The 25,160-nt window shown below is 46.9% G+C and overlaps 1 protein-coding gene across 1 annotated transcript in view; it reads left to right on the top strand.

Moving 5' to 3' along the window:
• Positions 1–21,836, top strand: part of AHRR (aryl-hydrocarbon receptor repressor) — a 75,074-nt gene extending 53,238 nt beyond the window's left edge. Inside the window, exons 9-14 of the mRNA XM_015405556.1 lie at positions 985–1,114; positions 7,854–7,987; positions 9,622–9,821; positions 14,680–14,741; positions 17,829–17,958; positions 20,548–21,836. Coding sequence (XP_015261042.1) covers positions 985–1,114; positions 7,854–7,987; positions 9,622–9,821; positions 14,680–14,741; positions 17,829–17,958; positions 20,548–21,646 — 1,755 coding nt within the window. The 3' untranslated portion in view covers positions 21,647–21,836. The remainder of the gene's footprint in view (positions 1–984; positions 1,115–7,853; positions 7,988–9,621; positions 9,822–14,679; positions 14,742–17,828; positions 17,959–20,547) is intronic.
• Positions 21,837–25,160: the final 3,324 nt, after the last annotated feature.

The following is a 25,160-nucleotide window of genomic DNA, read 5'->3' as shown; positions in this document are numbered from 1 at the left end:
GAGAAAATTGCCCATTTATACTGACTCTCTGTTTCCTATTAATTAGCCAGTTTTTGATCCACAAAAGGACTTATCCTTTTATCCTGTGACTATTGAGCTTACTTGGGAGCCTTTGATGAGGAACTTTATCAAAAGCTTTCTAGAAGTCAAGGTAAACAACATCTATTGGGTCCCCCTTGTCCACATGTTTGTTCTCTCCCTCAAAGAATACTAACAGGTTAGTGAGACAAGATCTTCCCTTACAGAACCCATGCTGAGTCTGCCTCAATAGATTTTGTTCATCTATGTGCCTACTAATTCTTTCCTTAATAACAGTTTCCACCAACTTACCTGGTATTGAAGTCAGACTGAGTGGCCTGTAATTTCCTGGATCTCCTCTGGAACCCTTTTTAAAGATGGGAGTGACATTAGCTACCTTCCGGTCCTCAGGAATGGAGGCAGATTTTAATGAAAGATTACATATTTTTGTCAGGATATCCACAAGTTCACATTTGAGTTCTTTCAGAACTCTCGGATGTATGCCATCCGCGCCTGGTGATTTATTAGTTTTTAAGTTGTCTATCAGTCGTAGGACCTCCTCTCTAGTCACCTCAATCTGACTCAGGTCTTTCAACACTCCTCCCGAAATCAGTGGTTCTGGAATGGGCAAGCACTTCTCATCTTCCACAGTGAAGACAGAGGCAAAAAATGCATTCATCTTCTCAGCCATTTCCCTATCATCCTTCAGTACTCCTTTTACCCCTTGGTCATCCAAGGGCCCCCATTGCCTCCCTGGCTGGTTTCCTGCTTCTAATGTATTTGAAGAAAGTTTTATTGTTGGTCTTTATGTTTTTTGGTATATGTTCCTCATATTCCCTTTTTGCCAATATTGTCATTAGCTAGTGTATCGTTACTGGAAAGATATTGTCCTTCCAAGAAGCCCAGCATTTCTGTGGACTATACTTTAAAAATGTAAGTGCCATATAAATGTTGTCACTGTTTCAGACTGATGTAATGCATCAAAATATATATGATTACATTCACGTGGACGACCGGCAAGATTTCTGTAGACAACTGCACTGGGCCATGAATCCGCCACAACTGCTGTCTGGACACAATGCGCAGACGGAGGCAGGTGGGTTGGGCTAACATTCTGCAAACTCACAAGAAATTAGAGTGGAGTGGGAGGGAGGGGACAAAAAGAGGGAGATTCTTTCTTTATCCTGTTTACACCACTCTCAGCTTATTACCACTAGCTCAGACCTTGCTGGCCCAAGCTAGCTTGATCTCATCAGATCTTGGAAGCTAAGCAAGGTCAGGCCTGATCAGCATTTGGATAGGAGACCACCAATGCTCCCTCTAAGCTGTGGAGTCTTGTGAGCAAAAATTCTACTTTGTGAGCTGCTGGCATTAAAGTTGTGAGCGAGCGATTTGACTACTGCATAAATTATTTTGCTCTGGAGCCATCCTTCCTGAGCTAAGACAAAACTCTGTGAGCCGGAGGCTAAAAAATTGTGAGCTAGCGCACACTAACTCAGCTTAAAGAGAACACTGGAGACCACCAAGGAAGTGCAGGGTCACGACGCAGAGGCAGGCAATGGCAAACCACCCCTGTTGGCCTCTTGCCTTGAAAACCCTACAGGGTCGCCATCAGTTGGCTGCACCTTGATGGCGTTTTCAACTCCTACCAGCTTAAATGCCATCTCACCATCTTCGACGTGGTCTCTGTGCTTCACACCCATGGGATCCAGTGCGCCTGCGCCAGATTGATCGGTATTGTAGCAAGCTCTAACGGATTTTCGCGCCCAGACCTCAGGCATGCGCAGGAAGCCCCACCACGCATGCCCAGAGGGGAGGACGTGGACATCCCACCAGTTCCTTTCTTTCTGCCGCACTGGAAACACCTTTCCTCGATCGGTGAGATTGGTAGCTATTTTCCTCAGAGGCTGTTCGGATTTCTCTTCAGATTTCTTCTTAGTTTTTTCCTCCTTTTCTTCGCTTCTTTGTTTTTTCCTTTAAAAAATCCCAAAAAACTTTTATTTAAGTGTGAGGGGGAGGTTTTGTCTTACCTCAGTCTGGTCTTCGACCCCCCCTCCACCTCTTTTTCTTCTCCATCTTGTTTGTTTTATGGAGAAAAGGTGGGGCTTTTTCAAACTTTGAAAGGGGTGCGAGAGTAAGCTCGCTCCGCCTGACAGCCACACCCTTTATATTTTTTGTCTTGGTGAGACGCACCGACCAGAGTCCTGCCGCCATTGTGCCAGGTTTTCCAACCAAACTAAGAAGAATCGAGCGGCGTGTCTCAGAGTAGCGTTATTGGAATCAGCGCTAAACCCCGTTTCCCTCATGGACCCAGAAGTACCGGCAAGACCATCGACATCGATGGCTCCGGCGTCGAAGTCCTCATCCGACATCGTACAGTTAACATCGAAGTGTCTGGCACCGACTGCGCAGTCTTCGGCGTCCACACCCATAAAAAAGAAGAAGGAAAAATCGGGTAAAGATCATAAGTCCACCAAGAAGGGCTCCTCTAAGCTCCCAAAGGTGGCGAAGTCTGGAAAGGTCACGTATTCTGCACTGGGTAATGCCGCTATGGTGCCCCCCGTTCCTATGAATGTATCGGCATTGGAGGCTCCAGTCGCTCCACCGATACTGACCATCCAGCTGTTCGACTCTCCAATACACCAGCTAGACCATGAAACGCTGGCGGACATGCGTCCTTTCTCCGACATCGAGAATGTGGAAATCCTCAGCCGTCCCCTGGGCACGGATCGTTCTCCCTCTGCTCAGTCATTGGCATCGCCACTCTCGGACATCTGCACCGATATCGATGAGGGTCAACATTGACTGATCCATTCTATCATCCAACGTCATCCTCCCCGTCTGTTTTCCGAGGGTCGCCTTTTCGATGTCGATGATCGGACTGATAGGGGCCGCTCACGGAGACGAGATACTACACTGTCTCCCAGACGTTCCCACTCTTGGAGTGGATCCCCACGAGTCTTCCTACCCCTACCATCTCCTGCTCTTTCCTGGGATCACTGCCAACTACGTTACCTATATGGAGCTTACCCACCCGCGTCCATGCCGTGGCTGACTCCAGCAGGTTACTCGGATTGGGATTGTTACTCTTCTCATAGATCACGGTCACCCCGCAGATCGAGGCCGACGCCCTTAGCGTCTCTTTCCCGTCCTCCTGATCATCCATCAGATGACCCTCCTTGACATCGACCAGATCAATATTGTCCTCCTAGCCCTCCTATTCCACCATCAAACCCTGACCCAACCAGTCAAACCAAAGTCACTCCTCTACCATTACCAGAGCCCGACTCCTCTTACTCCACAGCTGAGGAATTGGATATGGGGCTTTCAGATGTACACCGCTCGCCTGACCAGCCATCTCCTAAACAGGCAGTGGCTGATGACCAACCTATTTCTCCATCAGAGAACCTAACTTCTTATGGAGACCTCATCAAAAGAATGGCCCACTCCCTTGGCCTTTCTGTCATACAACCTCAACCACTTGTTACAGATGCTGTTTCGATGTGATACAGCTAGATACATCAACAGCCATAGCACTAACCATGTCCACAGTCCTGTTACAGACAGCTAAAGCACCATGGGATAAACCATATCGGCTCCAGTGTCCACACGCCACATGGACCACATGTACAGAGTCCAGAAAACGAGAGCGGAATTCATTCGCCCACCCTCAGCCAAATTCAGTGGTGGTCACTTCCTCTTCCAAGTCGAAGAGAACCCATTCTGCCCCATCAGACAGGGAGAGCAGAAAGCTAGATGCATTTGGCCGACGTTTCTACTCTATGGGAGCACTCGGGGTGAAGACCACGAACTACTTAGCATGTATGAGTAGATATGGGAAAGCCTTTCTGAACTCCTAGCAACCCTTCCAGATGATAAGCGTCATTCAGCCCGCATCATCCAAAAGGAGGGCATGGTGCTGGCAAAACAGCAAATTAATACTGCTAAACATGCCCTAGACACCTGCTCAACAACAATGGCTTCAGCTATCGCTCTCTGGAGACATTCCTGGCTACGCAACACTAATTTGCAGCCGGATACCAGAACATACGTGGAGGACCTCCCCTTCGATGGCCTTGGTCTTTTCAACAGTACCACAGACACCATATTACAAGATATGGATAAGAGCATAAAAGCCTCTCGTGCTCTGGGCATCTCTTCCTCCACGAGACAACAATACCGGCTTCGTCCTTGGTCCCTGGCAAAAACGTACCCCAAACCGTCAGTCTCCTGAGCGGCAGCGGCAGTGGAGGCCACGTACATCCTCTGGAGGCCAAAAGCCTGCATTTCAGAAACCTAGATTTGGGTTGGGACCAAACAGGGTTTTTGACTTCCATGTTTCCCAGTCACATCCCACCCGCCTAGCCCCTTTCCTCCCAACTTGGTGCCTCATCACCACGGACGAATAGGTGCTGTCCATCTTGACCCATGGTTACCGTATAGAGTTTATACAGAACCCCACCACTCCAGTCTTCATCATTACACCCCCTTCTCCAGCTCTTCTGGAAGAAGTGTCCATCCTTCTGTGCAAGGGAGCCATCGAACCGGTGCCACTTCACCAACACAGCAGGGGATTCTATTCCCACTATTTCACCATTCCAAAATGGGATGGAGGTGTTCGACCAATCTTAGATCTATGGGCGCTCAATTGTTTCGTCCGCTACGGTCACTTCCGCATGGTATCCTTGCAGCAGATTCTGCCACTTCTCCACGGGAACGTCTGGATGGCCACTCTCGACCTCCAGGACGCGTACTTCCACCTCACCATCCACCCATCCCACCGCCAATACTTACACTTTGCAATTGGCCCACATCACTACCAATATGCCTCTCTGCCATTCGGTCTCTCAAGTGCACCGAGAGTGTTCCCAAAGACGATAGTGGTCTTCCTTCATCTCAAAGGTATTTCCATCTACCCATACATCGACGATTGGCTCTTGGTTGCAACTTCCAGGGACACCCTAGTCTCAAACATCAACGAGACGCTAACCCTCCTGGGAAACCTGGGTCTGCAAGTAAATCTGGAGAAGTCTCAACTTCAACTGGTCCAGAAAATACACTACATCGGTGCACTACTGGACTCCACAAGTTGCAGAGCCTTCCTACCACAAAACAGGGCAGAAGACTTTGTGAACCTAGCCACTGTAATGCGTACTCGGCCCTCGGTGACGGCCCTCCAAATACAGGGGCTCCTCGGTCTGATGGCCGCCATTACATCAGTCCTGGTTTTTGCCAAGTTGAGAATGCGCCACCTACAACTTTGGTTTATACGCAATTTCAATCCAGAGCTAGACACACACTCGACCCACCTATCCCCACCTGTCAAAGTACGGGACTCTCTACTTTGGTGGACTACCCCTCCCAACCTTTTCCAGGGAGCACCCTTCCATCCTCCATCACTGGAGGTCACTCTGACAACAGATGCCTCTCTCTCCGGTTGGGGCGCTCACATGATGGGATTTTGTGTCGGAGGCAGATGGGACACACAAAGACGAAAGTGTCACATCAATTTTCTGGAACTGCTTGAGATACAGTTTGCCATCTCCAGTTTCCTGCCCCTGATCTGGGGGAGGTGCGTCACAGTCCTCACGGACAATACTACTGCCCTCAGCTACATAAGCAAGGGGGCACTGTCTCTCAACGCCTCTGCAAACTGGCCATTCGGTTGCGGGACTTCTGCATCGCCCACAACATTTTCCTAGTCGTCACGCACATCCCGGGGCACATGAATGTGCAGGCAGACTACTTAAGTCGGGCAGGACTTCGTTTGCACGAGTGGGAAATGAATCCAAGTTACTTTCTCCCACTCTTCCACAAGTGGGGGTTCCCTCAGATAGATGTTTTCACCACCAGGGCGAACAAGAAGTGTCCTCTTTTCTGCAGCTGAGGAGGCAGGGACCGCAGTCTTTGGGGGACAGTCTCCTCTACCCGTGGTCCAGAGACCTCCTCTTCCTCTTCTCCCCACTCCCTCTGCTTCCAAGAGTGGTGCGCAAAATCATCAGCGACAGAGCGGACTGTATACTCATATCCCCGTGGTGGCCGAGGCAGCCATGGTTCTCAACCATCCTGGATCTGTCATCAGGGATCTACCACCAATTCCCGCTGGTGCAGGACCTCTTGCTCCTATCCGAGTCCCCTCTCCTATACCACGATGTTCCGCGACTGAAGTTGACAGCCTGGAGAGTGGTATCCACAGTTTTTCCTCCCACATAGTGAATGTGTTGCTGAACTCTAGAAAGCCCACTACACGAAAATCTTATCGGTACAAGTGGCGAATGTTTTGTTCCTGCTTGGGTGAGGATGCCCCTTGAGCCGCCTCCGCGGTTCTCTAGAGGGTTTTTGACTTCTTTCTGTCTCTTGCTGACTCGGGACTATCACATTCCTCGTTGAAAGTTTATTTGGCTGCACTTTCAGCCCACAATGTTCAAGTTGAGGGATGCACACTTTTTTCGCATCCTCTGTCTAAACGTTTTTTGAAGGGGCTGTTGCATCTTTATCCTCCCATCAAAAGTCCTGTGGTCCCCTGGGACCTTCCCCTGGTGCTGTGGCAACTCACCAGGAAGCCCTTTGAGCCGCTCACAACCTGCGACTTGAAATTCCTGTCCTGGAAAACAGCTTTCCTAGTGGCTGTCACTTCGGTGAGGTGAGTTGGGGAAATACTGGCTTTCAGACATGATCCTCCTTACTTGTCTTTCTTGCCAGATGGCATCCATCTCATTCGTGCCAAAGGTAGTGTCAGAGTTTCACCTACAGGCAGAGGTCTTCCTCCCGGATTTTTTCCCCACTCCGGCATCCCCAGAGGAGAAGCTGTTACACACGTTGGATACAAAACGTGCACTGCTCTTCTACCTAAAGAGAACTCGTCCAACGAGACGTGACTGTCAATTGTTTGTCTCCTGTGCTCCAGCAAGACTGGGAACTAGTATCACGGCTCAGTGTTTGTCACGGTGGATTGTAGGCCTCATCCGCCTCTGCTACCTTATTGCTAAGCAGCCATTGCCTGGCCCTATCAGGGCTCATTCAACTCGAGCTGTTGCAGCCTCAACTGCTTTCCTCCAGGGAGTTCCCCTAATGGACATTTGCAGAGCCACTACGTGGGCTACGCCTAATACGTTTATAAGGCACTACGTCCTTGATGTCCGCAAGAACTCTCGTACCAACATGGGACGTCACATCTTATCTTCGGCTTCGCAGTAAGGACCTGCCAGCACCCTCCTCCAGGTAGGCCACTGCTCACTAATCTCCCATGGGTGTGAAGCACAGAGACCACATCGAAGATAAACCTGTAACTGGTGATCTTCAAGTGGTCATCTGTGCATTCACACCACCCGCCCTCCTTCCCCGCTGCTGTCAGCTTCTACGTTCTTCATAGGGGTTGATTTGCGGCGGTCTGAAGGAACTGGCGGGATGTCTGCCCCCTCCCCTCTGGGCATGCGTGGTGGGGGTTCTGCACATGCCTGAGGTCTGGGCGTGAAAATCCGTTAGAGCTTGCTGCAATACTGATAATCCGGAGCAGGCGCACTGGATCCCATGGGTGTGAATGCACAGATGACCACTCGAAGATCACCAGTTACAGGTAAGCAACCTGTTTTTTCTTGCCAGTTCCCCCTTTTCCCTGACATAGTACAGGTTTCTCCCCCCCACCACAATCTAGCACTTCCTGCTGTTTCTCTCCCCATATCATCACACTATTTCCCCCACCTCCCAATTCTTGCCTTCCTCTCCTATCAACAGGTGATCCTGAGCCTGCTTACCTTTCCCCTGTTCCAATGCCTAGTTTAAAAAAATATCTAAGTTTGCTTTTTAATCTGAAATTTACTTTCTACTGTTCTTAGGAGAAGAACTCATCCTTAATAAAACGTTTAAAGCCCAGGAGAATGACACGATGCCAACAGAATTTTCGCCTTTTTTGACTCGGTGTTTTACTTGCCGAATCCGCTGCCTTTTAGATACTACTTCTGGCTTCCTTGTAAGTAAACCATGTTCTGTGGGTAGTGCATTTCAAAGCAGAAATCTGTGTGAAATGTGGAAATGGGATGGTTGTTCATGAGATAGATAGAGAGCTTGTTAGATTTCAGTAATTTGTTTTGAAATGATTTCTTTATTTTCCTAATCTTTTTTCCTAACCTATTTTTCTTACCTTCTGGGAAAGCAGCAATATGATAAGCAATAAAGCGTTACAGTACAATATCTATATTTAAGATGGGACTACGCATTATTGCAAATGTTAAGGGGGCATTTGCAAAGAAGAATGAATCAGCAGGAGTGCGTATACAGTCCTATTTATGTGTGCCTATTTTCTTCCCATGTTTGTAGGGTTACCAGAGCCCCAGTGGAGGCGGGGATTCCCCACTGCCAGGCTCTGCCCCCCCCAGCCACCTATCAGCTGGCAGTGGAGGGACTTACCAGTAGAAAGAAGGCAGGTGTTGCAGCGGAAGTGACGTCATTACACCAGCAACTTCCAGGTGACATTCTGGTATCTGGGCAAAAACTCTATGGCAGAAGCCAGTTTAACCATAGACTTTTGTCCAAATACCAGCGTGCCTCCTGGAAGCCACTGGTATGATGATGTCACTTCTTGTGTGACGCCAGAGACACGGCATCTTTCGTTTTCTCCTGGTAAGTCCTCCTATCGCCCGCCAGTTGCCAGATGGGACATGTTTGTTTTCGAGACCAGTTGGGGGAAAGCCTCATATATGCAGTTCTGTCCCCCAAAACAAAATAGTTTTCACTGTTTACTACTGCAAACACCATTGCATGAATGGGAACATGAGTATCCCATAAAGTGTGATTTGGGCCTGTGACAGTAATATTATTTAAGCATTGTTTCACATAGGGTTGCCAGCCCCAGGTTAGGAAATACCTGGAGGTTCTGGGAGTGGACCTGGGCAAGGGGGGAGTTTGAGGAGGGGAACCTCAGCAGGGTACAATGCCTTAGAGAGAGTCTACCCTCCAAAGCAGCCGTTTCCTCCAGCGGAACTGATCTTGGTCATCTGGAGATCAATTGTAATAGTGGGAGATCTCCAGGTGCCGCCTGGAGGCTGGCAACCCTGGTCACAGGAAACTATCTTCTATATTTCTATGTAGAAAAACTGCAGCTCGTGTTCGTATGACTCACCCACATGTGTCTGTCTCACTGGATTTACATACAGGGTGAAATAGTTTCTCAACATTAATAATATTTGATGATGATTATGTAATTTTACTATATGAAAGCATGCTAATGGAGGAGCTTTCCTGAGGAGGTTCTTTTGTATATGGATTGTTTGCTGAGGAGGTTTCCTGTTTCCAGGAAACAATCCATATACAAAAGAACCTCCTCAGGAAAGTTTCTCCATTAGCATGTTCATAGCCTGGGGAACTCCAACAAGATAATGACTCAGCCCTACCCCACCTTCCGGAGTAGATATAAATTACCTGCCTGCCATTTTTCTTCTCACCTTGACACAGAGCGTACTCCATCTTTCTGTTGTAATACCTCTGAGGATGCCAGTCACAGTTACTGGCGAAACGTCAGGTCCTACAATGCCAAGACCACGGCCACACAATCCGGAAAATCTACAGGAACTAATTTCTTTTGTATGTTGCTTTCCCCCCCCCCAGACCATGCAGTTTCAAGGTAAACTAAAATTTCTCTTTGGGCAAAGAAAGAAATCTCCCTCTGGAGAGGTATTACCTCCTCAACTATCCTTATTCTGCATAGCTGTACCTGTTCTGCTGCCTTCTGCGACTGACATGAAGTTAAAAAGCCTTCTCATGAAAGCAAAATGCAGGCCTGATAACGCTGCCACAACATATACAAAGTGAGAATAAATGCATTTGTGTTTTTTAAAAAAATACTTTGCTGGGGATTGGGTTATTTAGAAAAACTAAACTTTTACGTGTGGTGGTGGAGAAAGGGGCCATCAGGTCACAGCCAACTCAGGGTGACCCTATAGATTTTCAAGGCAAGAGACGTTCAGAGGTTGGCTTGCCATTTCCTGCCTCTGCGAAGCAACCCCAGTCTTCCTTGATAGCCTCCCATCTAAGCACATTGCTTAACTTCCGAGATCTCGATTTGATCAGGCTAGTCCGGGCCATCCAGGTGAGGACAAGGGTACGTCTGCTGAAATATCCTCAGTGAGCTCAACTCGAGTGATGAGATTTACTTCCCCCTCCAGTTCAGTGCATTGAGAGTGTGCATTTTGAGAATGTGTTGCGTTTTCAGAAATTCTTAAATTTCCTCTGTGTGGCTATTTCAGTTGTATCGAACTTGCTTCTTTGCATACAGAGGTAAACGGCCTGGTGAGTCTTCTTTTCAGAGGACTTTTTTTTTTTTTTTTTGCTGACACTGCTGTGGAGCATTCTGGGACTGCTAATAAGAACCGTTCCATCGCTAGCTGGCTGTGTCTGTGATGATTTTGGGTGGTCTGCATTGTACAGTGTTCCGTTCACCTTGGCATCTAGTCATGCCGGCCACATGACTCGTTGGCTTGGAAACGGAGATGAGCACCGCATCCCTAGAGTCGGATTCAACTAGCTTTTGAGAAAGGGAAACCTTTACCTTTACATTGTATAGTTTTATTACATATCACCAGAGGTCATTTCGGGGGGATCGCGGGGGATCGCAGTTCCCCTGGGTGAGGTACGGGTGGGCACATGACGAAGCCCCGCCCCCTGCTTCCGGCCGTCTCACCTCCGGACCTCATTCAGCCAGGAGGAGGCAGGAGAAGAGGGAGGGTAAGTTGCTTCCTCCCTGCCTCTCCCCACCCCTGCCTGCCTGGGGCCAGGGAGGGCCTTTGCGGGGCTTCCTTGCACTCCCGCCGGCCTTGCAGGTCCACCGCCGGGCCCCTCATGGGACTCGGCAGTGGAGCTGCAAGGCCAGCGGTGGCGGTTGGGGGCGGGGTGTGTGGCCTTATGACACACGTCCGGTGATGTCAGGGGGTGTGGCCTTATGACACACGTCCAGTGATGTCAGGGGGTGTGGCATATGCTAATGAGTTATGCTAATGAGTTCCCCTAGCTCTTTTTCTACGAAACGACCCCTGCATATCACTGCTATGTTGGCATTTTGTTAGCTGCCTTCAATCTGAGAAGGGCAGAGGATAACAAATGAAAATAATTCCACAGCTGCAACCTGCCGTAAACACAAAGTATATATTGACTAGACTACTAATCTGATCACAATTAAGTTCTTTTGCTTTGTCAGTGATGAAGAGAGATCCCAACACACATGGTTAGGGTTGCCAAGTCTAAAAAACTCACCAGCGCCCCGCCAGCACATCACCAGAAGTGACGCGCAACGTCAACCACGTTGGGGGTGTGGCCCGGATCGTCGAAGGGAAAACCATAGAGTTTTCCCTCCAACGATCCGGGCCACGCCCCCAACATGATCAACCTGGTTGCGTCACCTCTGGTGACGCAGCCACGTTGCGCTTCGGGGGGCGGAGTTCCCCCTGGGGCCCGATTCCGCGGCGGCGTAAATCGGGCCTCCAAAGCGGGGGGTTACCCGCACCCCGCCTCCACTTTGCACCCCTACACATGGTCCTCACATTCTTTAACATCTCTCACATGGAACAGGAAAAAGACTTTCTCTCCGCTGCTCCGGAGGGCAAGAACAGGTCTAACGAGCTTAAATTACAGGAGGGGAGATCTTGGTTGAGCATTAGGAGAAACTTCCTAAGAGCAGTTGAGCAATGGAGCCAATTACTTGGGAGTAGGGGCTCTCCGTCACTGGAGGTCTTCAAGCAAATGTAGTGGATATCCATCTATTAGGAAAGCTCTAGCTTTAGACTTCCCACATTCAGCAGGGGATTGGACTAGATGGCTATCAGGCCTCTTCCAACTCTAGGGCCTTAGGACGTATTATAGTATAGAACTAGAAACATGCTCTTTAGCATGCTAAGCGTTTTGTAAATAGGATCCACACTGGCAATAAAGGATCTGTTTGTTCGTTTGCTTTTGTAACTGGTTGGGACACTTCCTGTTGGCAGAGTAATTACACAGCAAGAGTGCACAACCTGATTAAAGACTAGATAAAGGTTTATTTAGGAATTAACATACTAGATAGTAAATAGGAGAGACCCTGGGGAATTTCACATTACCTAGTTTCTCTCGGTTTCAAGCCGGGAGTCTTCCGTTTTCAGTTGAACCGGAACAGGGCTGCAGTTTCACACACGGCTTGCCCCTACCGGAAAGGAACCGGATAAGAAGCGGTTTGGCGTTTCACACACGCACCGCTTTGGTTTCCCGCCGTTTTCTTCCCACGCGGGTGAGCGATTTTTTTTTTAAAAAAAGGTTCGGCTTATATCGATATATCGCTATACCAGAACCTCTAATGGTCGCAATAACGATCCCATTGGAATGCGACTCCTTAGAGGTTCCGGTATATCGATATATCAATATAAGCCGAACGTTCAAAAAAAAAAAACCCACGCGGGCGAAAAAAGGTGGGAAAGAACCATAGCGGAACCGGGGGAGGGAACGGCAGACTACTCTGAAGCGGTTTACAGTTAAAACACTTCAGTCCCAGTTCCTATACAGAACAGAGACTTTTGTGTGTGAAATGGCAGTCAGATCCCGGTAGGGAACCAATTCTAAACCGGGTTCTGTCTGAAATGACAGACCAGAACCCGGTTGAGAATCAGTTCCCTACCGGGAGATATCGCCTGTCTGAAATTCCCAAGAGATAGCGTCCTCCTAACTCAGGGATGTCAAATTAATTTGTTATTATGGCTGGGTCTGACATAAAAGAGACCTTGTCAGGCCAGGCCATGTGTAAATGTAATACCAGGTAGAGGTGATATAAACTTTATAAAGGACACAAACACAATTAAAGATTTTTTTTTTAAAAAAAACCCTTGAAATAAAATATGCTCAAAACATTTGCAGTCTTCCAATATTTTGTTTATTTAACAGTATCTGATAACTGACACCTTTTGCTCTGAATTATTGCATCAAAATCTGGAGACAATATGCTGTAGCAATCTTGAGTGCGCTGTTCAGATGTTGTTCAGGTGTGTATCTGTAAGTCGCAAACCGACTGTTGATTTATTGACATTCATTACAGAAATCTCATGGTCAATGCTCTGCACCTAAGACCCAAGGGAAAATATTAAACGGCCAGGCATTGCAAGCTTTTGTATATGTTGCTTTATGTACTGGTCAAGAATATGTGAAGGCACCATGACACAGAAGAAGGGCTATGTGTTTGTCTACAAAACTATAGTCTTCTCCAGAGAAATAACTGCAACTCCTATGAGGCAGTGAAAGCATAGAGAGACTGAAATGTATAGTGGTCAGTATCAACCTACTATCTGGGAAGTCTAAGTTTAAAATCCCCAGCCTACAAAGGTGCTGGGTGAACTTGGTCTGGACACACACTCTTAGCCTAATCCACTTCACTGGCTTGTTGTTATTCCTCCTCTAAATAGTTCACATTTCTTTCCTACTGAGAAGGACATGAATACAGTGAAAAAGAGGAGGGGAACCCAGTTACACCCAGGAGAGCCACAGCAAGGCAAAAAGCTCATACCTTGAATAAAACTTTGTTGGTCTTAAAGGTACTTTGTATCTCTCCTGTGGGATTGAGGGAACTGGGGAAAGGAAGCTCTTGTTCTTTTCCTCTCTCCCCAGAGGATGAGAGGGGGTAGGAGCCTCAACCAAAGGAGGGGGGAAAGGCTTGGCTCAGCAGCTCTCTTTGATTGAGAGAGCCTGGCAAAACAAGTTCTCTCCCCCCCCCCAAGGGAGGAGGAGGGGGAGGAGTCTCAGCCAATGGAGGGAAGAGAGACTTTGCTCTGTAGCTCCTGTGCGATTTAGAGAGCCTTACAAAGCAAGCTGTGAGGCAGAAGGAAGCAGGAGAGAAGGAAAAGGAAGCAGATGAGAGTCAGTTGCTCGCAGGCTGGATACAAGCTGCATGTTTGACACCCCTGTCCTAACCATATCTCTAGGTGAGAGAGGGAGAGAGACTGAATGTGGCACTTCTGAGAAGAAGAAGAGATTGGATTTATACCCCGCCCTTCACTTGGAGTCACAGAGCAGCTTACAAACTCCTTTCCCATCCCCTCCCCCACAACAGACACCCTGTGAGGTGTGTGGGGCTGAGAGAGCTCTGACACAAACTGCTCTTTTTCAAGGACAGCTGTGCCAGAGCTTGTGACTGACTCAAGGTCACATCAGCAGGTGCAAGTGGAGGAGTGGGGAATCAAACCCGGTTCTCCCAGATTAGAGTCCGCACACTTAACCACTACACCAAACTGCCCTAAGTGTAGCAATCCAGAGACAGACAGGGAAAGATGCTAAACAGAAGAGAGAAGATGCTGACCTCACTATCCAGCTAATTTTCTTCATGCTGCCACCTTCAGGGTCTTCTTTGTACACCAGTCATTGTTTTTTTCCCAACATTTTGGAACATATTCTTAACTGTACAGTAATTTATTGGGAGGGAGAGGAGCACAGTATAGCCTGATCTGTGCCAGGTCTTGGAAGCTAAGCAGGGTCAGTAATTGGATGGGCAGCCACCAAGGAAGGCTCTATAGAGGAAGGCCATGGCAAACCACCTCTGCTTCTCGCTTGCCTTGAAAGCCCCTTGTGGGGTCATAAAAAAAAGAAGAAGTAATCTGCACTTTACACCAATACACACAGTAATTTATTAAGCTGCTTTCTATCATCTCACTTTTGCAGCTCAAAGGCTATTTCAGGACAGCATGTTGCTGATTTCCATGGAAGAAACAATTTTCTAGAAGGTATGGATTTTTCACCTGTGTAGTTTTTTTTAAAAAAAATCTGTGTTTGTTTTTTGCTTCAGTGGATTTTTTAAGCATAGTTCGGTAGAAAGAGGTGTTTGGGACTATTCTAAATCTGGCTGACTTAAATCCAGTAACTGGAACTGTGAATGGACAAGACCGATCTTTCTCCAAACCTGAAAAGGGCCCCAGATTTGCAGAGAAATGTGAATCTAAAAAATTGGAGATTTTGTGGTGAAATCTGAGGAGTGCAGGGCTTGGGGAGGGGATAGGGCTCAGTATTAGGGTTGCCAAGTCGTTTATATTCACTGGCGGGGGACTGTCCCTGGGCTCCAGGAGTCACTGTGGGATGTGTGTGTGTGTGCGCGCCACCTGCACATCACAGGAAGTGACGCACGACATAGAGCACGTTGGGGGCGTGGCCCCGATTGGCAGAGGGAAAACCAAATGGGGCCATGCCCCCAATGTGCTCTACGTGGTTGCGTCACCCCCCGGTGACGCAGCCACGCTGTGCTTCGGGGGGCGGGGTTCCTCTTGGGGCCCAATTCCGCCGTGGCGGAAATCGGGCCTCCAAAGCGGGGGTTTACCCGCCACCCGCCCCCACTTGGCAGCCCTACTCAGTATGATATAATGCCACAGATCCCAGCCTCCAAAGCAGCCATTTTCTCTGGAGGGACAGATCTCTGTTGTCTGGAGTTCAGTTGTAATTCTGGGGGATTTCCAGGTCCCACCTGGAGGCTGGCAGCTCTGTGCCAGGCAGCACCCTCTGGGTCACTTGGTACTGTCTGACTTGCATGACTCACCTAGGCCTGGCTGCTTGCTTCTGTTCAAAAGCAGCAACCCTATGAAAGTCAGTGTGGTGTAGCAGTTAGAGCTTCAGAGTAGGGTATGTTGAGACCCACGTCCAGATCCCCATCTTGCTGTGGAAGCTGACTGGGTGATTCTGGACCAGTCACGTACTTTCAGTCTACTTCACCTCGTAGGGTTGTTGTACAGATAAACAGGAGGAGCAAGGCTGTAGTTTTCCTAGGAGAGGCTGCAGAGGGGGGGAGGAGATGGAAAGCTGAAGACAGAGGGGGGCAGATAAAGATAGGTTGGCTGTTGAGAGGGAAGGAGGTAGGATTGCCAACTCCAGGTTGGAAAATTCCTGGATATTTGAGGGGTAGAGCATGGGGAAGGTAGGGTTTGAGAAGGAGTAGGACCAGGACCACAGACAGATATAATGTCATAGACTCCACCCTCCAAAGTAGCCATTTCCTCCAGGGGAACTAGCTTTGCCAACCTCCAGGTGGGGGCTGGAGATCACGTGGAATTACCTTGGAGAAAATGGCTGCTTTTGAGGGGTAGAGCCTGTGGCATTATACCCTGCTGAGGTCATTCCCCTCCCCAAACCTCACCGTCCCAAGGCTCCACCCCCAAATCTCCAGGAATTTCCCAATCTGGAGCTGGCAACCCTAAGGGGAACTGATCTCTGTAGTTGAGAGATCCATTGTGATTCCTGGAGAGCCACCATCACTTCTGCTGCTCGGGGGGGGGATCAGTTGGACAGCTGGGAGAGTGATGGGGTGGGGAGCTGAAAGAGAGGAAGTGACAGGCATAGAGAAGAGAGGGAATAAGTGAACAGGTGGTGAAAGAGAAGTAGGGAGAGAGGAGGAGAAGCAAAGGTGGGGGAAATGGGATAGCGGCTCCTGCAAGTTGTGTATATGGCGGTGTGTGTATTATATTGAACCTCCACTTTGACGCGAGACTGTCTTACTCATTTAATTGGCTTGGATTTTATGTTAAGATGCTAGTTCAGAAGAATAGATAAAAGTCTTGAAAAACAATGGAACTGAAAAGCTGTTGTGTTTAAAGACAAAGCAACATACTTTCACAGTGGTGATTTCTTGGAAGATTAGAAACCTTTCCCCCCCCTCTCTTCTGTAGTATTCAGCAGACCATTAAGCAATTATTCATATGTTACATAATCCTTGGGCTTTTTTACATTTTCATTTTAGTTGCTTTTAAGTTCCTGTTTCTTGGGGGGGGGGTGTTCTGTTCCTCACATGTTTTGCCCCCTCTAGTGGTTGATTTGATGTTACATTGGTGTATGTTTGGCATATCTCCCTGCAGCTTTAAACTGCAGGTTTTTATGCCAGACATAAACAGATGTGATATTGAATCAACCACCAGAGGGAGCAAAACATGTGTGGAAAAGAACCCTCCCACCGGAAGAAACAGGAACTTACAAGCAAGGAAAATGAGAATGCAAAAAAGTCCTTTGTGAGTCCCACATATGCACCTGGATTTCCCCACTGGGACCAATGCCCAGGTCACATGGGCCCAATTTTAATCAGCATGTAAGGAGAAGGGAGTTCAGTCACCCCATACCACTTTCCTGATCTGCAGTGACCCTAGAGAGCTACTTATATGCCACACTGGGAAAACGTCAGATGTGCTGATGGCAACTCCTCAGGGTCATTTCAAGTCAAGAAAATGGCAAAGGAGGAAAGCTGGAGCCCCTTCTCCCCAAGCACCACCATCCAGATCTGAACTGGACCACATGTGCCTGGGGACTCGGTTCCTAGCTGGGAACTCCCACACCGTGACTCATGGAAACCGGTCCGGCAACCACGAGGACTTTATAATGTGTGAATTGGCTACATTTAAATGAATCAAGGGTGCAACCTATCCAGTGCAAGGAAAGCAGCGTTCGGAGAGGGGCATTCGGAGAAGCAAACTTTCCCATTTCTCTCTCTCCTACGGCAGCCTGCCATGCCCTTGAAATTGTGCCCGTGGGGAAAGAGGGAGATGGGTAAGTCCCTCCATCATGCGGTCTGTAGTGGGAGGGGTAGTCAGCAAAAATCACCCTCTTTACCCCTGGTGAAAGTATTTCCCCCAGCAGAAAGCATGATTTAGATTTGAGGAAGTGTGCATGCACAAGAAAGCTTATGCCCAGAATTAAACTTTGTTGGTCTTCAAGGTGCCCCACTGGACTCAAATCTTGTTCTCTTGCTTCAGATCAACATGGCTACCCACCTGAGTCAAACTATAACACAGTTGGGTAAAATATTTCCCACCAGCCTTCATTTCTCTCAAACTTTTTAGGAAAGAATAATAAAGAAATGATGAAATGGCCAGCAAATGAAGATCACTGGGTTTGGATACAAGCGAATGCACAAGTTTGTTATCGGGACGGTTCTTCCGACTATGCCACTGCCCTACAGCAGGCCCCCAAGTGAGTATGCTTAAAAGCCTTCGAAACAGTGAAGCTTTAAAAAGGAATCTTAATATGGCCAGTTTGGTGTCGTGGTTAAGTGCGCGGACTCTAATCTGGGAGAACCGGGTTTGATTCCCCACTCCTCCACTCGCACCTGCTGATGTGACCTTGGGTCAGTCACAAGCTCTGGCACAGCTGTCCTTGAAAAAGAGCAGTTTCTGTCAGAGCTCTCTCAGCCCCACCTACCTTACAGGGTGTCTGTTGTGGGGAGGGGAAGGGAAAAGGAGTTTGTAAGCCGCTCTGAGACTCCTTTGGGTAGTGAAGGGCAGGGTATAAATCCAATCTCTTCTTCTTCTAATCTACATAGTCCTACACCACAATCAGACACTAGGCTGGCCCGTTAAAAACAAGGCTTCAGAAACACTTGAATAAAATTGGGACATATTTCTAAGTACACCTGGTGTAGGGCGTATCTGTAAAACAGTCCGCCCCATGAAGGTCACCTGGTTCTATGTTGGCATTAAGGCCCCTGGTAAAACACTGGTTGGGCTGCGGTGGCTCAAGTGGTTAAGACGCTGAACTGCAGGCTGTGGAAGGTCAGTAGTTCAGCAGTTCGAGACCTGGGTGCCGCATGATGGAGTGAGCTCCCATCTCTAGTTCCAGCTCCTGCCAACCTAGCAGTTCGAAAGCAAGAAATTGCAAGTAGATAAATAGGTACCACTTCGGTGGGAAGGTAACAGCGTTCTGTGCGCCTTGGTGTTTAGTCATGCCGGCCACATGACCACGGAAACGTCTTCAGACAGCGCTGGCTCTTCGGCTTTGAAACGGAGATGAGCACCGCAACCCTAGAGTCGGATTCGACTGGCTTTCGAGCAAGGGAACCTTTACCTTTACCTAAAACACTGGTAAAACTCCTGCCAACCTAGCAGTTCGAAAGCAAGAAATTGCAAGTAGATAAATAGGTACCACTTCAGTGGGAAGGTAACAGCGTTCCATGCACCTTGGTGTTTAGTCATGCTGTCCACATGACCACGGAAATGTCTTCGGACAGCGCTGGCTTTTCGGCTTTGAAACGGAGATGAGCACCGCAACCCTAGAGTCGGACTCGACTGGCTTTCGAGCAAGGGAACCTTTACCTTTTTAAAACACTTTTTATTCTGGTAAACTCTTCTCACCCTGCTTATGTTAATGTTATGACTTAACTCTTTTTGATGCTTTTGTTGTTGATAGGTAATGTGAACTTCTGTGGATTTTTATATTGTTTTGTGCGCTGCTGCTTCTGATAGCCACTTTGAGCAAGTTTTTGAAAAGTGGGATAGAAATAAATTAAAAGTAATGTAGGCCATTTCCTTTCTGCAGTTCTAGCTCCCCCTATTGTCACTGTATTGGGCCTTGCACTCAAGGCATCCTACGTTTTTGCAGGGAAGCTCTTAGAAGGATTTCCGTCTTGCTGATGAGATCTACATGATCTTTGGTTTCCCAAGTAAGAGATCTTGGGGAGATAATAAAAAGATCATGGGAGATTCAATGTGGTGTGGTGTGGCAGTGAAAATGGCAGATTCCAAATATGAACTTATTAGAAAAGTTGAATATGAAAAGCTCGCTTCGGCAGCACATATACTAAAATTGGAACGATACAGAGAAGATTAGCATGGCCCCTGCGCAAGGATGACATGCAAATTCGTGAAGCGTTCCATATTTTTTTGTACTTGTCATATTTTATGTCAATTTTATGTACCTATTTTACCCCTTTTGTATTCTTTGTTGGTCAAGACTTCGGTCATATGGACCCATAATAAATTGAAATTGAAAAGCAAAATGGCATTCTAAATCTCATGGTGTGTTCAGAATGCTTTGCATGGCTGTTGTTGGCCCATCAAAAAAGGGAGGGAGGGAGAGACGGAGAGAGGGATAAGCAGGAAAGTGACACGATTTGATCAAGGAATCCAGGCAACTTCCTTATGAAGAAAGACTAAAACATCTGAGGCTTTTTAGTTTGGAGAAAAGGCAACTAACGGTGTAAGTCTACTCAGAACCCTATAGCACTCCACTCAATAGGGCTTACTCTCAGGACAGTGGTCTTAGGATTGCACGGTGGATAAAGAAGGAAATTGATCTCTCAGCCCCCAGTCTCAGGATCACCCAGTGAAACTGATCGGCATCATGTTCAGGATGGATCTTTACAGAACAGGTAACTTGCGAGATTCACTACTGTAAAATGCAGTAGTGACTTTAAAAAACCAGGACTGGACAAATTAATGGCATAAATTAAACTCTCATATGAAGAGGTCGTATCCTTCAGAGCACCAGATTCCCAGAATAAACCACAGGAATATTCTTCATTCAGTCATCTTTAAATACTTTATTTTGTAGTTGTGAAATAGGATGTGCACTACATAGAATCAAACACACGTGTTGCGATGACTGAATTGACACTGTGTAATCCATACCTGAACGTAAATACCAGTAAATTATTTTTTAAAGAAGTGGCAAGGGTGTTCTTGAATTCTTGTTTTTCTCCTTCCTCTTCTTAACCTGTAGTTTAAAAAAATCTCCTTTAGAAAATGTTTTCTTCTTGGCTGATTTGTTTTACACTTTTGTTGAAAGGGAAGGAGACGACCATCAGAAGATACCCAACAGCATGACGAGCCTGAAAGGGAACAGGGATGCACTTGATCCGATGAAGCACCACAAATGGACTACAATGAAAAAAGAGCAGGACTGCATAAAAGTCAAGTTTGAGCCTCACGCAGATGACGACGGTGAATATTTTAGTCCGCAAGAATTTGTCAGTTCTAATGGGCCACTCTTTGGTGTTCAACACAGTAACAACCCAAATGGCACATGGACTTCAAGGAATCCATCAAGTTCCTGCACTAGAGGGCAGCACAACGAAAATATGTGCCCAAACAAAACTGTGAGGCCATTCTACAGCAGAGACCAGCAGGTCTGCGGTTTATCTGCCGCCTGTTCGTCACACTGGGGAGGCATACAGAATTACCAGCCTCACGCGCACTCGCAGCAATACACAGCAGACGGCCATTCGGCAGAAGGCACGAAACTGCAGTGCCCGCTAATATCTCCAGAAGCACTGTACAGCCCTCAGAACACACTGATCAAAACTGAATATGATTCAGATTCTGAAAATGTAGCTAATAGTTATGCCGTTTCCCCAAGTCAAGTCTGGATGGATGAAAAGAGTGTAGCAAAGAAGCACTCAAGTCATTTCCCTTCTAGGGTCCATCTGAAAGCAGAACTGGAATTCAACAAACAGCCGCCTCTGTGCCAAAGTCCAAAGCGCTGGGTTTACTCACCATATAATTGGCAACGCCTTGTGATGCATCACACCAACAACATCAGTAGAAACGGATCTGGCAAAGGGGTGCATTACAAGGAGACAACGCCACTGGGTCCGCGGAACCCCATCTGTGTAGATACTACGGAGGGTACACAAGGAACATATTGCTGTGATACGTTTTATAATACCAGTTTTATAGACGAGACAGAGCAAAATACCCAGGTCCTGAAGACACACTGTGAGTTTAAGAGTCCCAGCTTTATTCCAGCAATCAAGCATGAACCTTTAGAGTCTCCACCTATAGCTGGCAGTGGTCAGAATGGAGTCCAAGCTACTTTCTCTGAAAATGTATTCGGTTCTCAGCCTCATAAAATAATGGGGTGTGCATTTTCACGACAAACTGTGTAGTGCGTTAGAATGCGTACAAGTGTTGCTCACGGCATCAGTAGTGCAGAGATAGGACAAAAAACAGGTACTTCTTATTGCTGAGCAGTTCCGTGCCTTGCTTAATGCGTGAATTGTGGGTAACCTGCACTCTGATTCAGGGCACACGTCACCCACAAAACAGGGTATATAGAAGTGCCCTTAATTTTTACTAAACCACACTGTGATACCTTGCAGATACAATTTCTGCTGACCCAACAAGGGTAACTGAAATGTTCTTTTAAAGGGAAAAAAGGTTGCAGAAAATTAAACAATTTGTTTTGCTTAGCCAAATTACCTATGGTAGCCATGCAGTTCAAGAATTTACTTAACAGGATGAGTAGCAGCTTAATTAACAGCATTAAAAAGGCACTATGAACCCTAGGGTTACAATAGGTAGGGCTGCCGTCTTATGAGACCAGTTCCCCTGGAGGGAACGGCAAGCTTCCAAGGGCAAAAACTATGGCACTATATACCTGTGAGGTTCCCCCTGCCTCAAACCCTGCTCTCCTCAGGCGTCACCCCCTAAATCTCCAGGTGTTTCCCAGCCCAGAGTTCGCAACCCTAATGGGCATGTTCCCCCCCCCCATTCTCTACCTTTCCTCATAGCCACATAGAGAGTCCAAGGAAGGCTAGTATGAGGCAAAAAGGCAGGGACAGGGGAAAGGGAATGTCAGAAGAAGCACAGATTGTGAAGACCCAAACTAGGGAGTTCCTGGCTAGAATCCCAGGGATTGGGAGGCGGAAATTTCAGTCTGCCTGCGGCAACTGCCACGGAAAGGTCTGCTAGGTAAGAAGGAAGAAGAAGAAAAAAGCAACGATCATGCAGAAAGCATGAAACAAGTCACTGGCAAAAGCAGGATCTAAGTTTGCTACTATATGTGAGGATGTTCAGGATATGAGCCAGGATGATGTGGTGGTTAGACTGTTGAATTGGGATCTGAGAGATCCAGCTTTGGATCCCCACTCTGCCATGGAAGCTTGCCTGGGTGGCCTTGGGCCAGTCAGGCACCCTCAGCCTAACCTACCTCATAGGGTTGTTGTGAGGATAAAAACAGAGGAGAGAAGAACGATGTAAGCTACTTCAGGTCCCCGTTGGGGAGACGGTTTTAAATTGCATAATATGTTTTAAATGCTACTAAATTGTACTTGATGTTTTTATTATTGCAAGATTTCTTGCTATGTAAGCCGCCCTGAGCCCTACGGGGGAGGGCGGGATATAAATTTAATAAATAAAATAAATAAAGGCAAAGTACAGAAGAAGTAAGGAAGCAAATTAATATTTAAGATTGGGCCCTTTAGCCATCCTTTCCCAAGACTGTGGAATTTGATAAAACTGTGCTGAAACTTATTGGAATATTCATGCACACATCATGAAAATAAGGTTAGCCCAGCTTTTACAGACCCTCTACCATTGGTCCCCAACCTTTTTGAGCCCGTGGGCACCCTTGGAGTTCTGACACAGGTTGGTGGGCATGGCCACAAAATGGCTGCCATGGGAGGCGGAGCCAGCCACAAAATGGCTGCCACAGGAGGCGGAACCAGCCGCCAATCAAATCTTGCGCCCCACCAGGCCTCACACAATGAAGATTTTTGTGCTGTGGCTTCAGCTATCTCCAAAGCAGCATTTTTAGAAATCTGCACAGCCAATCAAATCTGTAACAGTCAAATCAGAAGCCTTGCTGGGCAAAAGCCCCACCAGGCCTTATCCACCTTCTAAAAATACTTAATGAGTGTCCGTGGGCACCATGTTGAAGACTCCTACCCTATATGTTTCCCACCAAAAATTGCCTTATGGCGAAGAACATAAAGGCATCTTAAGGTTCATCTACGCCTCTAGCATCCCCGATTCTGAGGCTCAGCACACGCTGACCCCACAGGGTCATTTATTGTCTCTGCTCACAATTCTCAGGAAAACCCTTTTTGTTTCCTTCCTCATTGTCAGGAGTAGCCAGGGCTGCCGCTCCCGCAGGCCACAGGACGGGCACCGAGTCCAGCTGTTGGCATTGCTTCGCCTGCTGCGGTGTAGAATCAGAAGCAAGAGGCAATTGCACTCTGGAGATGGAGCGTGAACCTTAAGAGTAAAAAATAACACGTAAAAGTTATCTCCCATACCTGCTCTCCTGCTTTTTATATTGTAATGCTTTGCTTTCCCGTCATATTTTAAGATAGAATTGCACTTTTAGGTTTGTGAAGCCATCATATATCACATTTCATTCTTGTGTTGTTTGTGTTTGGGAAAATTGGGTATGTAATCATACATAAGGCCTGTTGCCTGGCCAATTGCTACGTGTTACAAATTTAGAGAGGAATCTCATGAAAAGTATACTTCGCCTGCAATCCTAAGGACAGGTTCCTTGGAGTAACCCCCGTTAAATAAGATGGGACCTCTGAGCAGAACCGTCTACCAAGAAAAGAGCCTCCAGAAAGGTCTTCAGGAAGAACGTATAGTGACAATTCTGTTGCCAACTGGAAAACAAGCAGTAACATTAATAGCAGTACAGTCAGAAATAATGTATAAGGAGAAAGTAATATTTTAGCTTAACCGATTTTACCGTTAAAATAAACTGTCAGTTTGCTCCTCGACTTTAAACCTCATCCTGAAGTGGTCCAACTATAGTAACGTGAAATAGAAAACATGTTCGTGAAAATAAAAATCTCTGTTTACAGTTCAGGTGGTTTTATACTTGGCTATTTGATAAGATATCAGCTTGCACATAAGAAAGGTGTAATTTATAATATTACCTCCAATGTGCAATTGAAGGTGTCGAATCAACCAGCAATGGTAAAAGAGGAAACATAGTTATTCTTAGGTGTGATGCTTTCTACAACAGCAGTGCCCTGAAAATACCTATCAAGCTAAGGTTACAAATTTTTAATTTTTTTTCTTCTGAAAAGGAATAAATCTGACTGAACTAGAACTTACAGCGTTGTTGTTCGTTTGACTAAACAATTGCACTATTGAGTAACTTTTTTTGTAAAGGTTTCTCACTATAATTTCAACTTGTACTCTGCTGCTATTTGTAAATGTAAAATTTAGCATTTCTTAATAAATATTCTATATAGAATTGTTTCCTTCTCTACCTGCTTCCTGCCTCACCCTTTCCAGGCTCCACGCCCAAAATCCTCCAGGTATTTACCAGCCCAGAGGTGGCAACTCTAACTCCAACTCCCCAAATTTATACAACCATAAATCCCTTAATCTTTAAGGTGCTGTGAGACAACACCTGTATCGTGAAATAATAGTGACACCTTAATCTATTATGTAGTATTTACATGCCGTAAGACTAAAGTTTGAGTCCAGTGGCACCTTTAAGACCCACAAAATTTAATTCTGGGTATAAGCTTTCATGTGTATCTGAAGAAGTGTGCATACACGCAAAAGCTTATACCCAGAATTAAACTTTGTGGGTCTTAAAGGTGCCCCTGGACTCAAACTTTGTTCGGCTGCTTCAGACCAACACGGCTACCCACCTGAATCTATGCTATAAAACTGTTT

This window comes from Gekko japonicus, unplaced genomic scaffold, assembly GCF_001447785.1.
Source record: "Gekko japonicus isolate JY-2015 unplaced genomic scaffold, Gekko_japonicus_V1.1 scaffold1085, whole genome shotgun sequence".
Lineage (NCBI taxonomy): Eukaryota > Metazoa > Chordata > Lepidosauria > Squamata > Gekkonidae > Gekko > Gekko japonicus.
Note: the sequence above shows the minus strand (reverse complement) of the source record. Positions and strands in the feature narration are given on the sequence as shown.